Here is a 23484-nt window from a genome sequence, read left to right on the forward strand (position 1 = left end):
CAACATCAAAATCAGCCTGATTGCGGTCATCCGCCGAGTTCCTGCCAGTGCTTGTAGAAAAGACATACTCCCAGTTCCAGATCCATATCGAGGTGGTGATTGAAGCTGAAGGCGGTTACATTGAATAGATGTCAGCTCTACTACATAATCAAATTACCGGAATTGACTTTTTTCAATAAAAGTTTTAAAATAAAGCTGCAGTGTTGTTTTCTTTAGGGCAACTTCTGTTCTTCCCTGTAGCCGATACTGTGTGACAAATTGAGGGGGTGTTTAGCTACTGACCAGAGGCAATCAGGATTATTTATTTTGCAGATATCAAAAAAAGATGCAATTACTTAACTGTGTTGGTTAAGGAAGGCGGTGGATCAGTTATCGTCCACATCTATTTTAACAGATATGTTAAATAAACAGTAAATATTCTTACATGACTTACACTTTAAAATAATTACAACTGGAGGAAAAAAAAAATGATGTATAAGGGTATTGGTCACTCCTGTTTAAAATCAATATTTCACCAATTTGATCTGGCCCTTTTTCCATTAATCTTCTTTGCCTACTGTATTAAACTTCTTATAAGCATCTCTATATGTGCTATGTTATTATTGACCTTGAAAATTATACAACCTTGAGAAAATATAAAGGATAAAAAAAAAAAAAAAAACATTGAAAAGCAAATCATATATAAAAAATTAGTTTTTTTCATTTTATTTTTTTTATTGTAAATCAGATTCACTCACTCATACGCACACAAAATACAAAATCTTTTACATCAGAAAGTTAAAAACCAAAATGGCAAACTTTCATTTTTAGATTTTTATTTTAAGGAAAATTTTTTTAAGAAGTTTGGGACTTGTGTATTTATTCTTTTTGCGGACTGTCATCCTCATCTTCATAGTTGTTGTTTCACTATGCTTCAACCAACTCATCCTCTGACCTTCTTCAGGTGGTTAACCGTGATTGGATAGGAATGTTGAGTCTTGTTACTTATCCTCCGTAATTACTGCCTTCTATAGTTGTTGAGTTGTTGTCTTAACGCGATTTGGCCAACTAATCCTCTGGTCTGCTTGGGTAGGATTGAAACCACTATCTTCAGATAATGCTCACCTGGAACTGTAGATTCAACACCTTTACCCACTGCACCACGGACAGGTGAGCATTGTTTGAAGATAGCGATTTCAATCCTACCCAAAGCAAACCAGTGGATTAGTTGGCCAAAATGTGGTGAGACAACTATGGAAGGCAGTAATTATTAGGAATAAGTTACAAAACTCAGCATTCCTATTCCGTCGCAATTAATCACCTAAAGAAGGCCAGAGGATGAGTTGGCCAATATGTGGTGAAACAGCAATAATGAAGATGAGGATAATAGTCTACAAAAAAAAAAAAAAAAAAAAAAAAATGAATGCACAAATTAAAAAACCTCAGCTGAAAGGACCCCCCAAAAAATTAAAAAAAAAATTAAAAAAAAAAAAAAAAATGTTTAAGACTATTAAGTCAATTATTGGCCACAAGTATTTATAATCTTTTAAACTTAGTTTTGTTCAGTGTAACATAAAAAAAAGACGTGATGATGGCATATATATATATATACCATTAATGTCCTATTGTTTATCACTCTTCATTTTGACACTGTTTTTCTTTTTGTTCCATCTTCTGCTGGTTTCTTTGATACTTTAATTTTTCTATCTAAAAACATTGTCACTTATTTACCTTATATATTTTACTTATATTCTTTATCTATATCCTCATTGTTATTGGTTTAGAATCATGGTTTATTGTTTAGGAGTAAAAGTTAAATACTATCTTGGACATCTGTAATTATAAAAGTCTGGTTTTTAGAAATAAATACTTCTATGAAATATATTGCGTAATTTCCATTGCTTTGAAGTTGGGTTAGGCAGAGAATAAAATAAATGAAACATTTAAATGTGAGAAATCCAATGGACTTTATTTAAATTTAAGGTAATTTAAATAAAGGAATTGTGATCCAATGAGGAAATGAATTGGAGCAGAATCCACCAATTCTGTCAATGTAGATGTTAGATGGATCTTCAATAAACTTGGAGATAAAAATCAAGCGAGAGAAAACCCGAAGATCTCATGAAAGCTGTGTGGAATGTCACAGAGGGTTTTCTTTAAAATTCATCATGAGGACTACGCTCAGATGCATCACTGTTAGGTTTAGGGGCTGGCTTCACGTAGATACCTTCAGCAGCTTTCCAGTAGTTTTTCTCGTTCGGGGTAGGGTGTCCACTGACTTCTCGTTGACCCTGGATCGGACGGCCATACACTTCTCCATTTACATGAAGAAAACTGCAGAAAAAAAATGCATATTTTAGCTGCAAGTTTCTAGCTAAAAAGTAAATCAGTAAAATTGAATCGATTAACAAAGTAAATAATCAATTCCGTGTATGTATTACTTGTTTTGATCGAACTATTGTTTGAATTTTGAATGTTATTTGTGCAACGTTTCAGTCAATGCAGCCTTCGACCCTCATCAGACATGTTGGTTACCATCTTGAAAAAGAAAGGAGAAAAGTTACTAGCTCCCAAGATGGTTTTGTATTCTTAGAGTCGTTTTTTTTTTTTTTTCGCCGTGTGATCAAAATCAAATGTGTGAAAAAATTTAATTGACAAAGAGAGATACCCCTAACAAAGAATGAGCAGGGGATTATCCCCCTTTTACTTTTACGGAGGGGGGGGGGTCGCACAATTTTTGTTTTTCTTTATAACTAGCAGTTTAGCCTGGTTTTGCTTGGGCCCTATGTACTGTTCATAACTTACCCTACGTGTGAATACACTTTATGTAAGATTTCAAATGTTTAGACCAAAATTTGTCTGAGTAATTTCGTAGAGACCGCAGAGGTCAATTTTCTAAAACTTTGACCACAATTTTTACCTTAATATTTATTATTTTGCTCTCAAATCAAAATAAAATGTTTTTTTCCATGTCCATGTTACCTACATCTAAAATTTCAAGTCTTTACACCTAAAATTTTCAGAGGAATTTGGTAGAATCTGCAAAGGTCAACTCTTTCAACTTTGACCTTTTGGCAGCCAAATTTTCGCCCCAAAACTTTATTAAAATGCTTGCCGCATGTCTGAATACCCGTTATGTATAAATTTCAAATGTTTAAACCCAAAATTGGCTGCGTAGTTTGCTAGACACCTCAAAAATCAAATTCTTTGAACTTTGACCCCTTGGCAGCTCAAATTCGACCCAAACCAATTAAAAAGCTTGCCCTATCTCTGAATACCCTTTATGTAAAATTTTGAATATTTAGACCTGAAATTGGCTGAGTAATTTGGTAGAGACCGCAGAGGTCAATTTTTTTTTAAACTTTGTCCCAATTTTGAACTGTTAACATTTATTTTTGGGGGCTCAAATCAAATTAAAAAGTTTGATCCATGTCTAAGTAACCCACATTTCAAATTTCAAAATTGGCAAAGGAGTTTGGTAGAGTTTTCAAAGGTCAAATCGTTGAACTGTCAAGGGGTCAGCCAAATTTCTTGTCGAAAACCAATTAAGATTTTCCCAAATCTCAATACTCTTTATGTCAAATCTCAAATCTATAGACCAAAAATTGACATTGTTATTTGGTAGGGAAATGTACACAGACAGACATTTTCACTTTTATAGATATATAATTAGAGGTTTCCATATACTGCTGATATCTATGCTTGGTCTTTTTAGTAATTTTTTTTTTTAGCATTTGTGCTGCTTCTTTAAGTCGTCTAATTCTCCATCTTGCATCTGTCAATTATTTTGACCTCGTTCCATAAATGGGAGCGTGTTCCTTTTTCTTTTCTATTTATAAATAGCTATATAAACATCAATTTAAAATTAACTTGTGTGTGTGTGTGTGTGAACAACAATTTTGCTTTATGCCAAAGTCCAAGGTTTCATTCATCTTACCAATTTTTTTTTGTTCGAAAATAAAAACTTTTACAAATCTGTTTTGTTCACGGAGAACAATTAATATTTGTATGTCAACATTGAATATTTCCTTCATCAGAAAAACTAGAAAGTTCTTTAAAAGATTATAGTTTCCCATTGCTTTCCGTCTTGATCCGGAGGTGCATCTCCTACAGTGAGTTAAATGCGCCCCCAGATACCAACCTGAAAATTTCTACGACTCGGTGTGGTTTAGGTTAAGTTACAAAAAAAAAAAATGAATACAAAAAGCCCTAGTTTATTTTAAACTATTTAAAACTAATAATTATTATAGATTGTATGCTACTACTGAACAGTTTAACATCTATGCCCAGCTGCTGGAGTTGAACAACTTGTCATGTTACCGTTAAGGACAACATTCTGTGTTGCCAAAGGTTGTAAGCCATTCTCTTCACATACCCAAACCATCTTAATCTTTCACGTCTCAGGATAACTTCCAAAGAGGAAATGCCAAGATGTTTTCTCAGATCGGCCATGTGCCTCTTTCCCAGAATTTTTGACGAGCAGATCCATCTGACAATGGTATCAAACACCTGTCCACAGGATCAGGGATATGACTGTGTTGGTCAGTATGGGAATGAGCTCTCTGAACTTTTCCCATGCAGATTATATCTTGGTTGTGATAGCATCTGTACACTCTATTGTTGCCTACCATGTCTAAAAGATGTTGTTTTACAATTTGTGATCGTTCTGAGGGAGACAACTCTTTTTTACTAAGACTAACTTCCCTCCAAATACTAACACATGTAAATTTATCAGCAAAAACACAGCGAAATTTTTCAACCTCCATTAATTTAACTACAATTATGTTTGGTTCTAATAATGCAAAAATAAATAAGGTAATTAACCCAAAATAATGATAAAGAACTATTATGTAATTGTAGAAACACTAATGATTTCCCTTTAGAAGGTAAATGTTTAATTTCAAACGTCATGTACGAATGTGATGTCAGTGAAAGAACTAGAAATTACATAGGTCCACAGATTACAGGTTCAATGATAGATTCAGAAACTATATATCATCATTTCAGGTACCTAACAATAATTCTAACAGGAAATCAACTATTCTGGCAAAGAAGGTAATGGAATTATGTAGCAGTAACATGAAATACAAATTGAAATGATCCATAGGTAGAACAGGAAATGTAAACCTAGTTAATTCAAAAGATATAATTCTAGGGTGCAGAGATGGTATTATATAATAGTATCTAATGATAACCTACTAAACAAGAGACAGGAAGTGGTCCAAAATTGTTTACATAGAGTCAGATATGTACTCTCCTGTCTCAGACCAGACTAAGTAGCTCAAAGTACATAAATACTAGGTCCTCAAGTTTCAATTCTCAGTAGACATGGATGGAAATTTGAAAAAAAAAAAAAAATAAAAAAATAAAAAAAAATAGTAAAATAAAAATAAACAAATCAGAATATAACAATGAGGCTAGACATAGCAAGCCTATCCAGCCCAAAATTTGAAATTTAGACACCACATCTTTAGCAACCATGACCAATTAGTTCAGATGATAAGACATCTGAACTAACAAATCTGCTATATGAGTTAACTTGAAAATATGATTCTAGCCATCGTTTATTCAAACAATTCTGACATTTTTTTTAATGAAATAATTTAATGCTTTCCGACATTGTTCTTTGTTTCCACAGATATAAGAGTAAGAGACAAATAGTTAAAAAAAAATATTTCTTGTTCAAAAATAAAATAATAATGTAAGCAAGACCATCTTTCCGAAAATGTGCCAACATTTTGGTATATATTAAACATTTTTTTATATAAAGAAAAAAAAAATGAAAATAAACAACAGATTTTAAAATGTGTTGATTCAATCAAACTGTTTAATGAAAAATTATTTATAACATGACAGACCAACTAACTGAAAATGCATCTAATAAATAAGAAAGGCTGGATCTATTTTGTTCTGATATTTAATTTTTTTACTTTAAAGTCACCACTTAACGAGGCCAAGAGACTATGCAAGGTTAAATGTTGAGTGTTGGATAGATGATGAGACATGATCAGTTATGGTGGAACATGAGTAGAAAACAGTTCAATAGACATTTGATTTGAAGACGACCAGGTGTCAGTCGGGAAGCAAACACATGATAATTTATTCAACAGATGGACAGTTCTGGGAAAGAAACCCTACCCATGATATTCTCGTTAGTTCTAGGCACCATTAGGGTCTAAGGGAAGTTGTTTGCAGTTGCTACAAACGTTTTACAGGGATGGATGTTAGATTGGAGCTCAGACGAGCACCTATCATGAAAGTAACGAAAGAGCAGAGGTAGGCTCATAATGTTCTTCTGTAGGAAAGAGGAAATAGAAAGGTAAAATGGTCATCGCTCACTAAATAATGCAGGTATTTTTGTACCCTGTCAAGGCAAAAAAGGGTACTCTTAGGAGCTCCCCCCCCCCCAGATTATACAGAATGTTTGTATGCCTGGACACATGGATAATTGGATATTTGATAATTATCATAACTGTTAAATAATTTGATGAGGCAAGTATTAGTGTAAAAAAAAAAAAAAAAAAAAAAAGTTATGAAATCACTAAACATGAATTAAGAGAAACATAACAAAAAAAAAAAAAAATCAATAAAAAAATAGTCAAGAAGCTTTTCTGATTAACTAAAAAGTTTCAGAATTACTTACTTTCCTGTCACTACATTCTTAAGACGGATTGACTCGGTACGTGACCAGTTTCCAGTGCTGCAAATGACAGTCCAGTCATCACCTAAAATTGAGAAAAATAAATATACATTCCTTTTATCTATAAAAAGGTAGAGAGTGGGGTTCTTTCAGCAGACTCCTCACATCTGAAGTGAAGGAGTCTATGTCAAGAATCATGTGTGTTTTTTTTTTAAGAAAAAAGAATAATAAAAACTAAACTTACAAACTCCTACTTGTGTATATAATTTGAAAGCAAAATCCAACAAATACTTTTACTTAAAATAAACTTTTTTTTTTAGTTTGAAACAGGTTATATATGCGTAGGTAGAGATGTCAACTTTTAAAAATAAGATTTAAAATATATTAGAATATTTACTATGTCAGTTTTCAAAATGAATGCACACTAGCAAACTGAACATTGTCTAAGTTTTTTTTTTTTTTTTTTAAACGAAACGGGGCATGTTTAAAAATGCCCACTTAATAGCAAGGTATACATTTTTTTTAATAAATGCAGCCTCCATTTCATTTTCTTTTTACATTTTAGAAGATAATCTATTTCTATGTTGCCAATAAGCAAAATTATGAATTGGAGGTGAGTAAAAGGACTGAACTAGAAAATAAAAAGATTAAAAAAAAAAAAAAAAAAAAAACAGATAAAAATCAAAAACTCATGAAAGAATAATTACCTGCATCACCAACGCCATTTTCACCAAATGCACTGACTTCCAAATTATTTGACAAGGGAGACCGAAAATGATGTCCATGGAGATTCTTTCTTGTCGCTAAATGCATCAGCTGAATTGTCTGGTCACATTTTACAGGCGTTCTGCATGACAGAGAAATACGGTGATCAGTTTTGTTTTAGGGAACTTACAAATTGAATTAAAAAGGTAAGTAATTTGAAATATTTAACTTTCATATTTTTTTTTAAATTACCAAAAATCTGATTGAAATGTTAGTATTAATTACTTTTATAATGAGGTAGATTTTTTATTACATTTTGCCACTATTCATTTGAATTAATATGGTGGAATCTCACATCAACAAGATGGAGTGGAGAGTACAAATAAAACAGTTAAGAGGATGGCTTCAAAACAGTATAAATTCTCTACTGATATAAAGTTAGGTTATCTGTATTTTTTTATATATTTGTATGTACAGGATTCACTCCTAAATTAATGAACTGCTCATTATGAATTTTGGTTTGATTTGTTTTACGGCACATCAACCACCAAGTTATTAATCTATAGAGACAAAGTCATAGCGTTCATGTGTGTGTGTGGACAACTCTCCTAAGCCTACACCATTGAACTGATCATGACCAAACTTGGCATGATGATAGTCCCCCATTTATGGATGGTGGCAGACTATTTTTCAAGGTCGAAGTCATAGGCTATGTATATATACTCTTCTACAGCCCGCACCACTAGACCAATCATCACCAAACTTGACATGATGATGGTCTCCGACCTAGGGATTTTCAAGGTGAATGTCAAAGGTTAAGATTAGGACTTTGCTGTATGCTTGGGTACCCACTTTGTGGGTATGAGAGCGTTCAACTAAGTCCTACGCTAAGTGCAGGTATCTTTGCTCGTGTCTAATAAAGTTAAATCCTATAGGTAAGATAAGCATTTTATAGTCTTAAAAAAAACATTGCTCCTAGAATGAAATTTCATAATGCGAGCGAGAACATGACCCCTTAAAACAGAAATTTGAAAATTATTAATGCAACGGGCATTTTAATGTTATAAAAAAATCACATAGAAACAAAAGGCAAAATGTCAAAATAATCCTTTATCTAGCATATAAAATCATTTTGATTAGAAGATAGTTTCATTTTCAAACCAAATCAATAATTGAAAACGATTAATTGAAAAAACAGGCGTCAGTTTTATGCAAAGGTGAAAAAAATGAGGGTAGAAACTTTTTGTGAAAATGCAGATGTGTCTGATTTGTGAAATTTTAACAATTGGTGTTAGACATATTGACATTCCCCAATTTTTTTTTTTTTTTTTTAATATTTTGATGGGTTTTTTATGGTTTTTGAGTGGGCCATGATATAGACACAACTTCCCATTTGAAAATTCAAATATTTCAGATTTGCATTAAATTTGATCCATAAGTCATCAATTAAGCAAGGTTCTCTTAATTTCAATTTCTTAAGACACCTTAAGACTTAAATTTTAGACATTTTCCAGAATTATCAAAATTGAATTGAGAAATCTAGATATAAGGTTTAGTATCATTATATATCGATTTTAATTTTCATAAAGAGACACAAAAATGATGCCAAACTGTTCTATTTCTTCTAGTTTCATATAATTAAAATCATTGAAGCCTTACGCATCCAAATTGTTATAGGATTTGCCCAACATGTTACTCATCTTTAGAATCAGCCGTTTGTTATCTTGATTTTTCTCCAAAACATTCAGATCATCTTTGTCTGACACTAAGTCATCCAATATTTTTAATAGATTTCGATTTCTTATATTTAATAATTAGATATGAGAATCGACACTTTTCTTTTTTTATCATTAAAAAACGAATTAACATTGTTACTCATCAATTTTTGTGAATTGTTTGGAATAAATCATGCAATTTCTAAAATTACCCTCCATTCAAATTATCCAAAAATCAATGTCTAAAATAAAACATTGATCTCATTTGAATATATATACATATATATATATACATACACACACACACACACACACAATTCTAGGTTAATATTTTCCAGAGCTGAACCAACCAATGAAGTTTTAACGAGGTTAATGCAAGAGTGCTCAATATCAAAGTAGGGCAAGATATGCATTTGATTTGTTTTACATAAACATTTATATACCGCTACACATTCACGAGTATGTTTCAGTCAGCCAGTTACAAGTAACTCGAGACCTCTTCAAGTGACATTGCTTATACAAAAGCAAAGTTCGTAATGAAAATTTTACAGGAATTTCCTTTCTCCTGATTATCCTGTGTTTTATTATTTTTTTTTTTTACATGGAGGTCACCATTTATCAAGGCCCAGAAGCCACTCGGGGATAAGGGTTATTGCATCAATGGGATAGTGTTGTAGTATTTGTTAGTATTGGAGATTTGATAAAGTGTCATTACTTAAGGGGGCGGTTCATCAGGAATTTGTTTATGTTGGGCTTGAAGACATCCAAGTTGTAGTTAGGTGGGAAACAGGCAAGCGGTAGAGAGTTCTACAGACGTGCAATTCTAAGAAAGAAGCTTTGTTCATGGAATCTATGTTTTGATTTAGGCACAGATAAAGAGTGGAGAAAATTATTGACAGTGGTTTCAGCTAGACAGGTGTTTATCGTGAAAGATTGGCGAGGGGGGGGGACCAGAGATTGGAACTCAGACGAACACTTGCCATTGGTAATCCTGCAAAATTTTCATTACGGACTTCACTTTTGTATAAGCAATATTGTCTGAAGAGGTCTCAAGTTACTTGTAACTGGCTGATCGAAACATACCCATGAATGTGCAATGTAAGACAAATAAAAAGTGTGTGTTTGTATATATATATATATATATATATGTGTGTGTGTTGGATTTTTTATCCTATTTTAATCATATATATATATATATATATATATATATATTGAAGAAAACATGAGCATTTTGTATAATTACCCTCGAAAACATGTGGTTCCAGGTTTGGGTCGCACTTGCCAATAACTATTATGATCATCAGATGACTCCACAGCAGTCACTGACTGGATTGAAAATAAGAAAAATAAAGAAAACATTCAACCATTAATTTATACATTAAATGCAAGGGTAGGAGGAGAAAACAGAAGAATAAAGATGGAGGAGGATAGTTTGGTTTGATTTATGGCGTATCAACCATCTATGAGTTATTTAATGCCAAATAAAGTTGTCAAATATAATCTTATAAGTAGGATAATTATTTTATATTCTTAGAAAACATGGCTTTTAAAAAACATTACCAGCTTCTAGTATTTATTTTGGAAGAAAACAAAAAGGTTTTGGTTTTTTAAAGAATTAGATTAAATAATACAGCCAGGAATGAAGTTATTACATATGAGGGCATGACGTGACCAACCAATCGATTGGATTGAGCCTGTCCGACTTTCTGTCCAGCCAAGTTATGTGATCACTTATGCAACTAGTCCAAGGTCTGCTCAGTCACTATCTTAAGGCATCATGAGTTGCCACCCACGGCCTATAGGTGGCCCCATTTTGGAGAGGAGGGACTTTGCCACTAATCATGGAGTTACAGTCAGTGAGTCAAGCTGTGGCCTTGCCAAAAGGGTAAATAGAGGAGGAGGAAAGGAAGAGGAAGAGGAAACAAGGGAGGAAGAGAGGAGGAGGAGAAGAAAAGGAACAAAAATAGAAAAATGAAAGCTATAATTTTCACAGAAAAGATGTAAGTTCATTATCAACAATTTAAAAAAAGAAATATTTTCTATTGAAATTTTAAAAGATGAAATGTCATCAACAATTATATCAAAAGATTATATGAAAATATTTGAATGTTTCTAATCATTTTTGCTGACATTTATTTTATGAAAGAGATTAACAATAAAAAAATTCAAGGTTAGATTATAATTAATAAATAATTCAATATGATCACACACATACACACTTGAAATTTTTTTTTCTTACACAAAATTATCGTAGTGAAGTGAATTATTGTAGTGAAGCTGATGAGTAAAACGTTACCATGTTGTGTGTTGTGTTTATGGTGATAGAGGGACGGTAACTTTTCAAAAATGAACAAAGTTGTCACAAACCCTGAAATGCTTGGATGTAAACAAATAGTCAAGATATTCTAGTAATACTTCTTGTTATGCAAATGTGTTATTTCAAAAGGCAATAACTGATGACAGTTTCGATTGTGAGAAAAATACAATTGCAAAAATTCAAATGGTCGTATTTGTTGTATGGTTGTATTTGTCTTTCATATTCTTCTGTCCTGCGCAACTGGTCATTCTACTATTTTCATCATTTATTGAAGTTGTTCCCACAAGAGATTTTCTCTTGTATTTTCTTGTTCTGTACTAACAATGACCCAATTTTTGTCTTTCATTTACGAGGTTTTGAAGATCTAAAAGATCCCTGGGTCTGTGTAACTCAACTAGTGAAGTGATAAGATCATAATATTGTAGATTGTAATTATACTATTTTGTCAAATTTTGATCATGTTAAGACCTTCTAATGCAGCCTTAAAACTCCACAAAAGCAAAACATCTTTAAACCTATAACTTAAGTGATATAATCTCTATTTCCACAGTTTTCATCAAAGCAGTATATTTTTTTTTATTGCATTCAAGTATTTGGGTGTCTTGAACTTTTTTAAAGTCAAAATCATAATAAAAATTTTAAATCCTCATATTAAAACAAAACCAAATGAGATGAAATGTATCATTAAATTGTTAAAATTTCAACAACTTTTTCACCACACAAAGAAAATATTTTCTTTTTATTTTGTCATGGGTACGTGCATCATCTTTATTTTTTTGATATGGGAGAATTCTGGACAAGAACCTTATTTTTTTTTTATTAATCAAATTTTATCTAAGGCTTATCTACTTATAAAACAAAGGAAATTAATTTTAAAAGCAGATTTAATTGTAAATATTTTGTACCAATTAAAAAACAGTCCTGTCAATTTCATGTTAAGATCTAATGTTGCCTTAAAAGTCTCATCACATAAAATAAAGGAAAATGCATGCTCAGATAAAAATCATCTATCAAAAAATCTGACCCAAATATATCATATTACTTACTTGCTGTCCACTGCCAGAGCCATATTTGATGTCATGTGAGTGGAGTCGTACATTATGAAAATGATTTTGAAGTTTTAAGACTGTTCCACAAGTGACGAGTTCATAATCAAATTCTATTAAAAAATAAAAAAATACATAAGATTTTATCGGGCAAAATAATAATTGCAAAATTTATTTAATTTGACAAAGAAATAACAATATTCATACTTATTAGGTTTATAGCTAATAAGCATAAACGTTTCTATTTTTACTGTCTCTACAATACAACATTTAATGTTTGTCTTCTCTCATGAAGATCGTTTCAAATGTTATGATACCTACATATTTCTTTAATGACCTGATGTATAAACAGATGTTTTTCAATCAGCTTCAAACACATTTTTATTTTATTCATTTTGGGGAATTAAAATTTTCAAAACAATTTTACCTTCGCTGTGTTTAGTATTTTATTTATTTACCTCCTCCCCAGGATATTAGACAATTGCGGGTTTTAATAAAAGTATTTCTGTGGAACGAACTGGATTTGAACTTGGCACACCCAGGTTTTCAGTCCATTTTTTATTCTCATATCACGTTTTTGTTATTATATTAAAGCTGGGTTAATCAACGTTTGTTTCCCTAAGACTTTTTCTCCTATATATTTAAACTAGCCTGAGTACCCAGTGTTGCCCAGGTGTTTGGAGGTGTGTGTTGAAAAAAAAAAAAAAAAAAATGTAGTAGGCAGGCAGGCTCAAATTCATAACATGAAGGCGGAAAAGAAAGTGGAGATGTGTGTAAGGGTGTTGGTCGATCAAGAAAAAGAAAAGGAAAATTGCAAGCGCACAAAAAAACAAAGTGGAAGTAGGCAGGCAGGCTTGAACCCGTACCACGAAGGAGAAAAAGTGAAAAAAAAAAAAAACATGAAGTGTTAGCTGTTGCACTCATTGCCAAACTAGAAGTGACATAAGTTTAAATTACGGCTTGTCAATCGAAAAGAGGCGATGACTTTTGAAAATATCAGTAAAAAAAAGTGATCCCTCCCTGTAAAAAAGTGTCCAGTTGAGGCCAATTTTTCGATATTTGTTGTTCGAAGGGTCAAGCTTCAAAATGATACCAATCTTGTGAAAATCCGTCGCCTCTGTCGAAAGTTTTAGGCAGACATGCAACCATACATTTAAACAGACAGGTGAGATTTATATTATAGATAACTAAACATATACTTTATTTTAGTTTAAATATTTCTTTAAACGTAACAATACTGTTCCAACTTGATTACCTTTTTCCAAATGAAAAACGAACACAACACATTATTGAAAAAAAAAAAAAAAATGATACTTGTGCATCTACGGTATCATGCTGAACTGTTATTTTGAAAGCCATTCTTAACATGGCAATGGGGAGGCGTGTCTTTCTTACTATTTTGTACTTTCATCTAACAATATAATATACAAAAAATACCATAAAAAATTGAAGTTGACTTGAAAATACTATCACAAAAAATCCGTCGCGAGACATACAAACATACATACATTTTGCGAGATATACAAACATACATACATTTTGCAAGACATACAAACATACATACATTTAAACAGACTGGTGAGATTTATATTATAGATAGCACAATATTTGTTAACGTATTCATTAATTTTTGTAAGGAAAAAAAGACAGTGATGTGTAAAGAAGAAATTGACTCAGCATAAACTAAACATTTGTTTATTCGTATTATTTGGATCACTCGAACTACTGTTCTCATCTTGAGATGTTAGATTCACAATGTTTCAGTCAATGTTACCTCCGACCTTATTCACATGTATCTTGTCAAACTAGAACTAGACACAGCGGAAGTAAAAAAAACAAAAAAAACAAAACAAAACAAAGATCTTGAGTGATGTGAAATGAAGAAATTATGACTAAGCATAAACTAAATATTTTTTCGTTAGGGTTTATGTTCCTTGAAAAGAAGCGCTGGTTGAGTTTGAATAAACTAAATACATATTAGATACGTTTGAAGCCAAAACAATGCATTATTACAAATATTCAAGGAACATAAACTCTAATGTGAATTCCACGTGACCAACGCACCATTCCAACATTGCAAAAGACTAATGCAGAAACAACAAACGGACTTCTACTGATTCCATGCTCCAACAACAACATGGCAAAAAAAAAAAAAAAGAAAGACATACTGAAGATGAAGTTTTACTTCGAAATATATTTATAAATTTCAATATAAATTTCAAACAAAATAAATATCTGTTTATTTTATAATAATGCGTTGTTTTGGCTTCAAACGTATCTAATACGTACTTATTTTATTTAAATATTTTTTATTTTATTCGTATTATTTAGATTCTCTGGACTACTGTTCTCATTTAAAGTGTATTTTCAAAACATTTCAGCTGATGTAACCTCTGACCTTATTTGGGTGTATCTTGTTGAACTCTGGAATCTTTGTCAAACTCAGGAAAAGCTTATAAAAGTAGAGAAAAAGTTTATCCTTAGGAGAAACATGTGGAGGTTGAATGAAGACAACATGAAGTGCAAGGCTTTATAATTAGTGTATTAATTTTTTTGCGGACTGTTATCTTCATCTTCATAGTTGTTGTTTCACCACGTTTCAGCCAACTAATCCTCTGGCCTTCTTTAGGTGGTAAACCGTGATGGGATAGGAATGCCGAGTCTTGTAACTGTATCCCGAGTAATTACTGCCTTCCATAGTTGTTGTTGTCTCATCATGTTTTTGGCCAACTAATCCTCTGGCCTGCTTTAGGTAGGATTGAAATCACTATCTTTAGACAATGCTCAACTGGAACCGTAGAGACTTAACGCTTCTATCTACTGCACCATGGACCCCGAAGGTTAGATTTTATGGTCTTATAAATCCAAGTTTATGTTCTTATCTGGTCTTCCATTGTCGAAACTGTACCGAATGGTATTGAATATTATTTTTATTTTTATGAATCTTACAAGAGGACTGCCATGGGGCTTTCCAAAAGTTGTTGGAATGGTATAAGAAGTGCATTGCAGCTGGAGGAGATTACTTTGAAGGGAACTAGAGTTTCATGTGTGTACGAAAAAAAAAAGTCTGGAAACCTACTCAAGGCACCTTGTATATTGGGGATGCCGAAATTATTGATGCTATCCAGAAGTTTTGTTACCTTGGTGATACTAATGGAGCACCAGAAGGAGCTTGTGCTAGTAGGATTGTAAGATTTAAGAATGCATATAGTAAGTTCAGGGAAATTTTCCCATTACTAACCAGCAGAGCAACAGAAGAGTTTATCAGGCATGTGTGTGCAGATGTATAAAAATGAAACCGAGTCAACGAGGATATGTGTTGCATGGAGAGAAATGATATGCAAATATTATGAACAATGTGTAATGTAAGTTTTAAAGACAGGATTAGATCTGAGGACCTCAGAGGAAGATTAAATCTGGTTAGTATAGGAAGATGTGTGCAGAAGATTAGTTTGTTGAACTGGTCACATTAAAATGGAACAAGGATGGCAAACAAGTTAGATATGGTCCCTTTTGATTAATGACCATCTTCCTCTCAGATGACGTGAAAGTCCCCCCTTTCCTCTTATTAAGAATGACTTTCTGATCCGCTTGATCATGACTAATTATCCAGCCAAATGAGCAGCAGAAATTGCAAGTCAAAAAGAGATATTTTTCACAAATTCAATCAGTTATTTTTTTTATCAAAAAAAATTAAAAATTCAAACAGTTAAAAAAGTTCATTTAAAAAAATTCACAAATGATGTATGTGATATGGTTTTATTTTCTGAATAAATTCTTTCAACTGAGTTACTTCCCCTTTTGCTTAAATCACGTGACCAAAATATGTTTGCCCCAGTATGTAATCTTATCCTTATTAGTACTGTTTTCTATGAGTGATTATTTTTCTACCTTATTGTTTTCGTAATTTTGGGGTATGTTACTATTTGCGACATGACAATTACGTAGGGACCATTAAATTCGATATTTTTTTCGTTATTATAATATAGAAGCACCAAATTACCAAACGTTTTATCTGCAAAATTAACAAAATAAATACAGTTTATAAAAATATCTGGTGCTAGTGCAGAGAATGATCCGCGCTATTTTTTAAATCATATTTCCAAGTTTAATTAAAGTTTATATGTTTTTTTTTATTCAATTGTAAGGTTGAAGTATAGAATAGGTGCAAAACACCCTCCCCATGTTAAGAATGGCTTTTTAAATAATAACGTTATTTATTATTTACGTCCGGATCACTCTCTGCACTAATACCAAATATCTTTTAAGCCTGAAATTAGCAATCACCCCCCCCCCCAATGGTGGCCATGTTGGAAACTACACTTACTTGGCTAATTAAATAATAAACCTTACAATTAGTGGTGAAAGGAAAGGGTACTACTAGTCACTTTCACTCATTGAATTGATCCGTGCTGAGATAATAACGTTATTTAGAAAGTCATTCTTAACATGGGGAGGGTGTTTTGTAGCTATTCTGTACTTTAACTTCACAACTAAAAAAAAAAAAAAAGAAAAAAGACATCATAAAACTTTAATTAAACTTGAAAATACTATTTAAAAAATAGCGCGGATCAATAAGTGCTGTATCAGCACCATAAGAAAATACCTTTCGGAATAAGACACCCCCCCAACCTCCCCATGTTAAGAACGGCATTTAGAATAAACACCATTTGCAGGTTGGACAACTAGTGCAGAACTGCAGAAGTGCAGTGCAGTGGGTCACTGACCGTCTTCGAGTGGCCCCACCCCCAGTGCACTTTCAACCAATTAATAAACATGTGAAAATTATACAAGTAGATAGTAAATTTTCTTGCGTTAGGTAACCCCTTATGGGTTTGTATTACTGTACACAGATTCGAAAAAGTTGTCAAAAAAACAAATATATAACAAATGTTATCAAAGGCAAGAAGTTACTTTTCTGCCAAACTGGATATATTTTTTGTGTTTTTATTCAATGTAACATATTTATTCAGCTCGAAAAACATAGTGTTTACCGATGTATTCGAAAAAAAAAGATGGTGTCTCACTGTCTCACACCCTCTTTAACACCGTAAGTATGGAAAAAGGTGTTATAAATAAAAAAAACTATACAAAATACTATTAAAAACCCGCCGAATATATGTCAACCTATGTCACGGTAACATATATTGAGCGAGTTTTTAACAGTATTTTATCGGGTTTTTTATTTATAACATCTTTTCCCACACTTACCGTGTTAAAGAGAGAATAAGACGCCATCTTGAATTTTCGAATACATCGGTAAACACTGTATGTTTTTCGAGCTGAATAAACATGTTACATTGAATAAAAACACGAAAAATATATCCAGTTTGGTAGAAAAGTAACTTATCTTGCCTTTGATAACATTTATTTGTTATATATTTGTTTTTTGACAACTTTTTCGAATCTATGTGTACAGTAATACAAACCCAACGCCAATAACAAATCTTATAAATGGCAATTAAGCTGTGCACTGTGCAGTCTTCTGCGTTTCATCTAAAATTTTAGCCTGGCGATTCCCTACGAGGATAAAACTGTGCAGCTTAATTGCTATATATATTTTCGTAAGGCAACATTCGCGTATGCGTACGTCTTACCGAATGCCTATTTCTTAAAAATCTAGATCCCATCGGTTTCTTTATGAATAAATATGATTCGTTTCGTTGCTTGTTACGCCATCTCCATGGCCTTACTTTTTCTTTTTTTATACTAAACAATATAATAAACATTAAATATTACTTACTTTCTGCAAAAGTTTTAGATAAACTGAGGAGAGTCAAAAAAGCAAAGGGAATAATGAAAGACTGCATGCTGATTCCAATAAATAACAATATCACAAAACAAGCGGATATTTTCCCCACACACTTTTTGACAAGAAAGAATATAAAGTAAGGTCGATCCTCTTGTCGACACGTCGAGTTAAGACGACGGCGTCTTTTCGTTGTTTCTACAGTTTGAAGAATTCTATTCGTCATAAATTATCCCCCCTTAAACAAGTACTATTCATGCAGTCATGCAAAGAAAACGATTTCGCTGTATCACATATATTTAATGTGGTTAGACATGCCAGTTTTTCGTTTTTTGTTTGCTTGTTTTTTATTGTCCAACTTTTTATCCACTTCTTCTCTGGCACAAGCTAGTAAGAAAAATCGGTACTTTAATCAAGACATTAAAAAATGAAAATATCGAAAAAAGTTTAAATTGTACGTATCCGTTATGGAATGAAGTTCTCCGAAAAAAAATTTCACTTAACTTCATCAAGTAGTTTTTGTTTTACAGCGAAAAAACAATTTGTTATGATACCGAGCAAAAGGTTCGATTTTTAGGAAGAAAAGCTAGTATTAAAGATCGGGAGGGAGTGTCGGCGCTTTAACTGGAGTTATCTCCCCGTGGCGTTTCTAAACTCCAAACAAAAATTAAGAAAATAATCCAAGATGCCTGCCTTCAACGTGCTGTCATAAAAACGTGTTTTTCTGCTGTAAAAAAAAAAAAAAAAAAAAAAAAAATACTCGATCAAATTAAGTGAAATTTTTTTTCGGAGATCTTCAGTTCAAAACGGATACATACAATATAACCTTTTTTCGCTATTTTCATTTGTTTAATGCCTTGATTAAACTGATTAAATCTTACTGGTTGTTTGTGTACGTTGGTAATCTTTTAAATCAACGCATTTCAAGATGAAAACATTATTACGTACTTACGTGTCATAGCGAAGTTATTATTATTATTATTATTATTATTATTATTATTATTATTATAATTATAATAATAATAATAATAATAATAATAATAATACAAACAAACAAACAAACAAACAAACAATGATTCCAGTAGTAAAACAATTACAAGTAAAAGTAGAATTTATCGAATTATCTGGTTTTATTGGGTTTTAATGGGAACAGTTGTGCGACCAATTCTGTATGACAAACAAGGAATAAAAATAAATAATAGAACTTTAACTTAAATTGTCAGAGTAAGAGGCCACCATTTTTTAAACCAACGCATTTCAGAACATAATTGTGTCCGTCTTTTTTTTTTTTTTTAAGTTAAAAATATATCTAGCACCTCTTCTACTTTTTTTTTTAAGTTAAAAATATATCTAGCACCTCTTCTACTTTTTTTAAGTTAAAAATATATCTAGCAGCTCTTCTACTTTTTTTTAAGTTAAAAATATATCTAGCACCTCTTCTACTTTTTTTTTTAAGTTAAAAATATATCTAGCACCTCTTCTACTTTTTTTAAGTTAAAAATATATCTAGCAGCTCTTCTACTTTTTTTTTTAAGTTAAAAATATATCTAGCACCTCTTCTACTTTTTTTTTAAGTTAAAAATATATCTAGCACCTCTTCTACTTTTTTTTAAGTTAAAAATATATCTAGCAGCTCTTCTACTTTTTTTTAAGTTAAAAATATATCTAGCACTTCTACTTTCTTTTTTTTGCTGTGAATGTTTTACAAGGAAAAGGGGCAATGATTAGAGCTCAGTCGAGCATCTATTGTGAGAATAATCATAGAGTAGAGAAAGATTAGTATAAATTCTTCTATGAGAAAAAGACTAAAGAGAAGATAAATGGCCATCTCCTCCATTATGTTCTGAAGACGGCTTTGTACTCTGTCAAGGAAAGAAAGCTTGCTTTGAATGACACATTCCTATACATGGCAGGAGTACTCCATCTTAAGACATTTGATTCTTAGACAGGTAGAGGATTATATCAGAAATTAGGTTATTTCTGGAGCAGTAGAATGATCCAACCATTTTTCCAATGACCATAGCAACAGATTTAATGTAAAACTTCCATTTTACACCTGGAATGAAAGTATTGCTGTTATATTTTAACGGGTGAATTTCTGTCCCATTTGAGGGTTCTTGACAAGGTGAAGAAACGTATCTGCAATTTGGTTGGTAAGCCATTCTATCTTCTTCACTGCACCCTCTCTCTCTCTCTCCCTCTCTCTCTCTCACACACACACACAGACATGATGCTGCTAGTCTCAGTCTTTTCTATAAATAGTATTATAGTGCTGAATAGTATTCTGGGCAACGCCGGAATTATTGCTGGTAGTGCACACACACATATAGAGCTGGGTGCACACACGCAAATATTGTTGACAAGTCTTCAAACCAAGAAATGTCATCAAAAATCATAACAATTGGGCAGAATGTACAAAAACTTGGAATTAAACATTCTTTAGTTGACCAAGTTTCGAAAATGTAAACAATCATTTGGAATGTGGATTTGATTGAAAATTGGGAGTGGAATTCGAAAAAAGACAGAGAGAAGAAAAAAGACAGTGGAGAAAGCCGACCTGTATCATCAGTCGTCAACAAGCTACCTACCATTGAACACCTTCCTCCCTCCCTCTCTCTCTCTCTCTCTCTCTCTCTCTCTCTCTCTCTCTCTCTCTCTCTCTCTCTATCTATCTATCTATCTATCTCTCTCTCTCTTCGTCTCTAGCATACGGTAAAAGTATTTTGGAGAGAATAAATTGTCACTTTTTGATTATACCCCAAACTGACCGCATCTGTTATACATTCGCCGAACAGTTTGGCATATGATTGATGAAATGAATAGACAACACGGTTAAAAACAATAGAACTACAGAATAATGTAACATAGCATGTGTTCTTCAAAATTGTCTGATCTATTCCCTGCTTCCTTTGTTCCAGCTCATGTAACTTTTTGGTCTAATAGCCTTCATCCATTTGCTGCTTTGATACCTCATTGTAATGCAGTTTTCTATTCCAGTAGTTTCTTTCCAAGAACTGCAGGTTAATGGAACTCTCTTACTGCTGACAGTTTTCCTCCTACCTAGAGCATTGATCTTTTCAAGACTAATGTCAGTCAGCATTTTTTTCCTCTGCGATAATCATCAGTTAGTGTATGACGTCAAGTGACTTCATGCCTTGTCTGGAACGATTTCCATAAAAAAGTCAGTATGTATTAGGAATGTATTAAGATATGGGGCTTTCTCAATTCAGCTTTAAGAAACCATTCTTTCACCACCCCCAGGAAAGTGAATCAGAAAGATTTTGATCATTAATACTCTTTGAAGTGCTGCTATAGACAGTTGTGTTATCTGTATAGACCTCAATGAATGATCTCAGAATATGGTTTGTAAAATCATTGATGAAGATCAGGTTGCGTCTAGAGGCATGTTGGCGTAGATTCTATGTCCTTCAGACTTCTACCCATAAACAAGTAACTTTATAAATCTATCAGAGGAAAAAAGTTTGATACTTGAGAAGACATCTCCAGATTTTCCATAGCTAGAAGCTCATGGATCAGAAATGTGTGCCGATCCTATCAAGAGTTATTATGCTAGAAATGAAACCCCTGTCAATAGATTCACTAATCCTGCACGTTAGCTGTTGATCTTGCAGGACAAAATCCATATTGTTTGTTGCTAAGTAGATTGTCTTTGCTGAGGTAATTAACAACTTGTTGGTTTATATCAAAGATTCTAACAACTTACTCATGATGCACAGTGTAATTGTCGATCTCTATTGAGTTGCAAAAGACTGATTTTTAAATATGGGGCAGATTAACAAAATTTTTCATGGATATGAAAAGCGTTTCTCCTTTAAGCAATTATTGAACAATTTTGTAAGGATAGGAGTTAGTTCCGGCTGCAGTACTTTTCTTTCTTTTCTTTTTTTTTTTTACTCAAAGGAGTCATCACTTATCAAGACCCAAAGCTACTTGAGGATAAGGGTCACCAGGACAATAACATACTTGTCATTAGAAGTGGAAATCGGGTATAATTTGATTATTTAAGAGGCCAGCTCAACAAGAACTTGTTTACATTAGACTTGAAGACGACCATGCTGTAGTCAACTGGAAAGCAGGCCAGCATGAGTTCCACAGGCTGGCAGTTCTAGGAAAGAAGCTTTGTTCATGAAACTTGCATTTAGATTTAGATTAAATTGTTGATAGTGGTTGTAGCTATGTGAGTGTTTTTTGTGAAAGTTTGGCAAGGGATGACCATAGATTGAAGCTCAAACAAACAGTTGTCATGATAATAATGATAGAAATAGGCTCACGATGTCTCTTATGCGGGAAAAAGGTTGCTGGGAAGAGAAAAGGGCATCACCTACTAGGTTATGAAGCCAGTTTTGAACTGTGTCAGGAGAGTATAGAGTGCTCCTGCCTAGATCTGGCCACATTTCTCCATTCTAAGAATGTACTTAGCTTTTATACAGTTGGAGGATTGAATCGGCAGTGAGTTATCCACTGGAGCAGTAGAATGATCCAACCATTTTTGGCAACCGATTTGATGTATGTGTTCTGTTTCAGATCAAGAGTGAAGATCAGTTCCAAAAACTTGTTAAAACATGATGCTTCCTCAAGACAAGAGCCATTCATTTCAATTGGGGCAGATGGTGATTTAACCAGTGATGATGAAATGGTTTTGGATGAATAAAAATTACCCAGCCACCTTTTCCCCCCGTTGCAACACGTAGTTAAGTTCAGAAGAAAGAGAATCAGAAAGACCTTGTTCATTCCCGGCCTTTGAGTGTTGCCATAGATTGTAGTGTCGTCTATGAATGATCTAAGAATGTGATTTGGGAGATCATTGATGAAGATCAGGAAAAGAGTTGGGCCCATCCTGGGCCCAGCATTGATACTATGAGCTTCTGATTTCTGCCTTTTGACGACTACTCTTATAAACCTTTCAGAGAGAAAGGATTTAATTACTGAGAGGACATTTTTAGCTATTCCGTAACTGGAAATCTTGTGGAGTAGACCTTTTATAAAATGCCTCCAATATGTCAAGAGCAAATGCTCTAGAAACAAAGACCCCATCAAGAGATTTACTTGTGGGATATTACAGTTAGCACATCAGCTGTGGGTGTAGCAGAATGAAAACCATATTGCATGTCACTGAGTAGGTTATTTCTGCTGAGGACCACTTCTCTATTTATCACAGATTCCAGCAACTTAATCATGATATGCGGGAGACTGATTAGTCTGTACTGAGAGGCAGAAATTTTAAATACGGGGAAGACTGATAAAGTTTTCCAGAGTATTTAGAAGCATTTCTCCTGAAGGCAATGTTTAAACAGCTTTATAAGTATGGGAGC

At 32.8% G+C, this 23484-nt stretch overlaps 1 protein-coding gene across 1 annotated transcript; it reads right to left on the reverse strand.

The window, feature by feature from the left end:
* Positions 1–1927: 1927 nt before the first annotated feature.
* Positions 1928–18362, reverse strand: LOC145280060 (stromal cell-derived factor 2-like). The gene is made up of 6 exons (XM_080131749.1): positions 18146–18362; positions 12403–12515; positions 10283–10365; positions 7327–7466; positions 6623–6704; positions 1928–2313 (listed from the first exon to the last, which is right to left on the reverse strand). Exons 1-6 carry the CDS (start codon positions 18210–18212, stop codon positions 2136–2138), a joined length of 663 nt encoding a protein of 220 aa, XP_079987875.1. The 5' UTR covers positions 18213–18362; the 3' UTR covers positions 1928–2135.
* Between the last annotated feature and the right edge of the window lie 5122 nt (positions 18363–23484).

Source organism: Euprymna scolopes, chromosome 7 (assembly GCF_053919585.1).
Source record: "Euprymna scolopes isolate OS-2025 chromosome 7, ASM5391958v1, whole genome shotgun sequence".
Taxonomy (NCBI): domain Eukaryota; kingdom Metazoa; phylum Mollusca; class Cephalopoda; order Sepiida; family Sepiolidae; genus Euprymna; species Euprymna scolopes.

Excerpts from the sequence above, each read along its gene's own strand:
- LOC145280060 (XM_080131749.1), bottom strand. The coding sequence starts at position 18,212 with ATGCAGTCTTTCATTATTCCCTTTGCTTTTTTGACTCTCCTCAGTTTA. Across the intron at positions 12,516-18,145 it reads ATCTAAAACTTTTGCAGAAA|AATTTGATTATGAACTCGTC; the intron begins GTAAGTAATATT and ends ATTTTTTAATAG. Across the intron at positions 6,705-7,326 it reads AAATGGCGTTGGTGATGCAG|GTGATGACTGGACTGTCATT; the intron begins GTAATTATTCTT and ends TCTCAATTTTAG.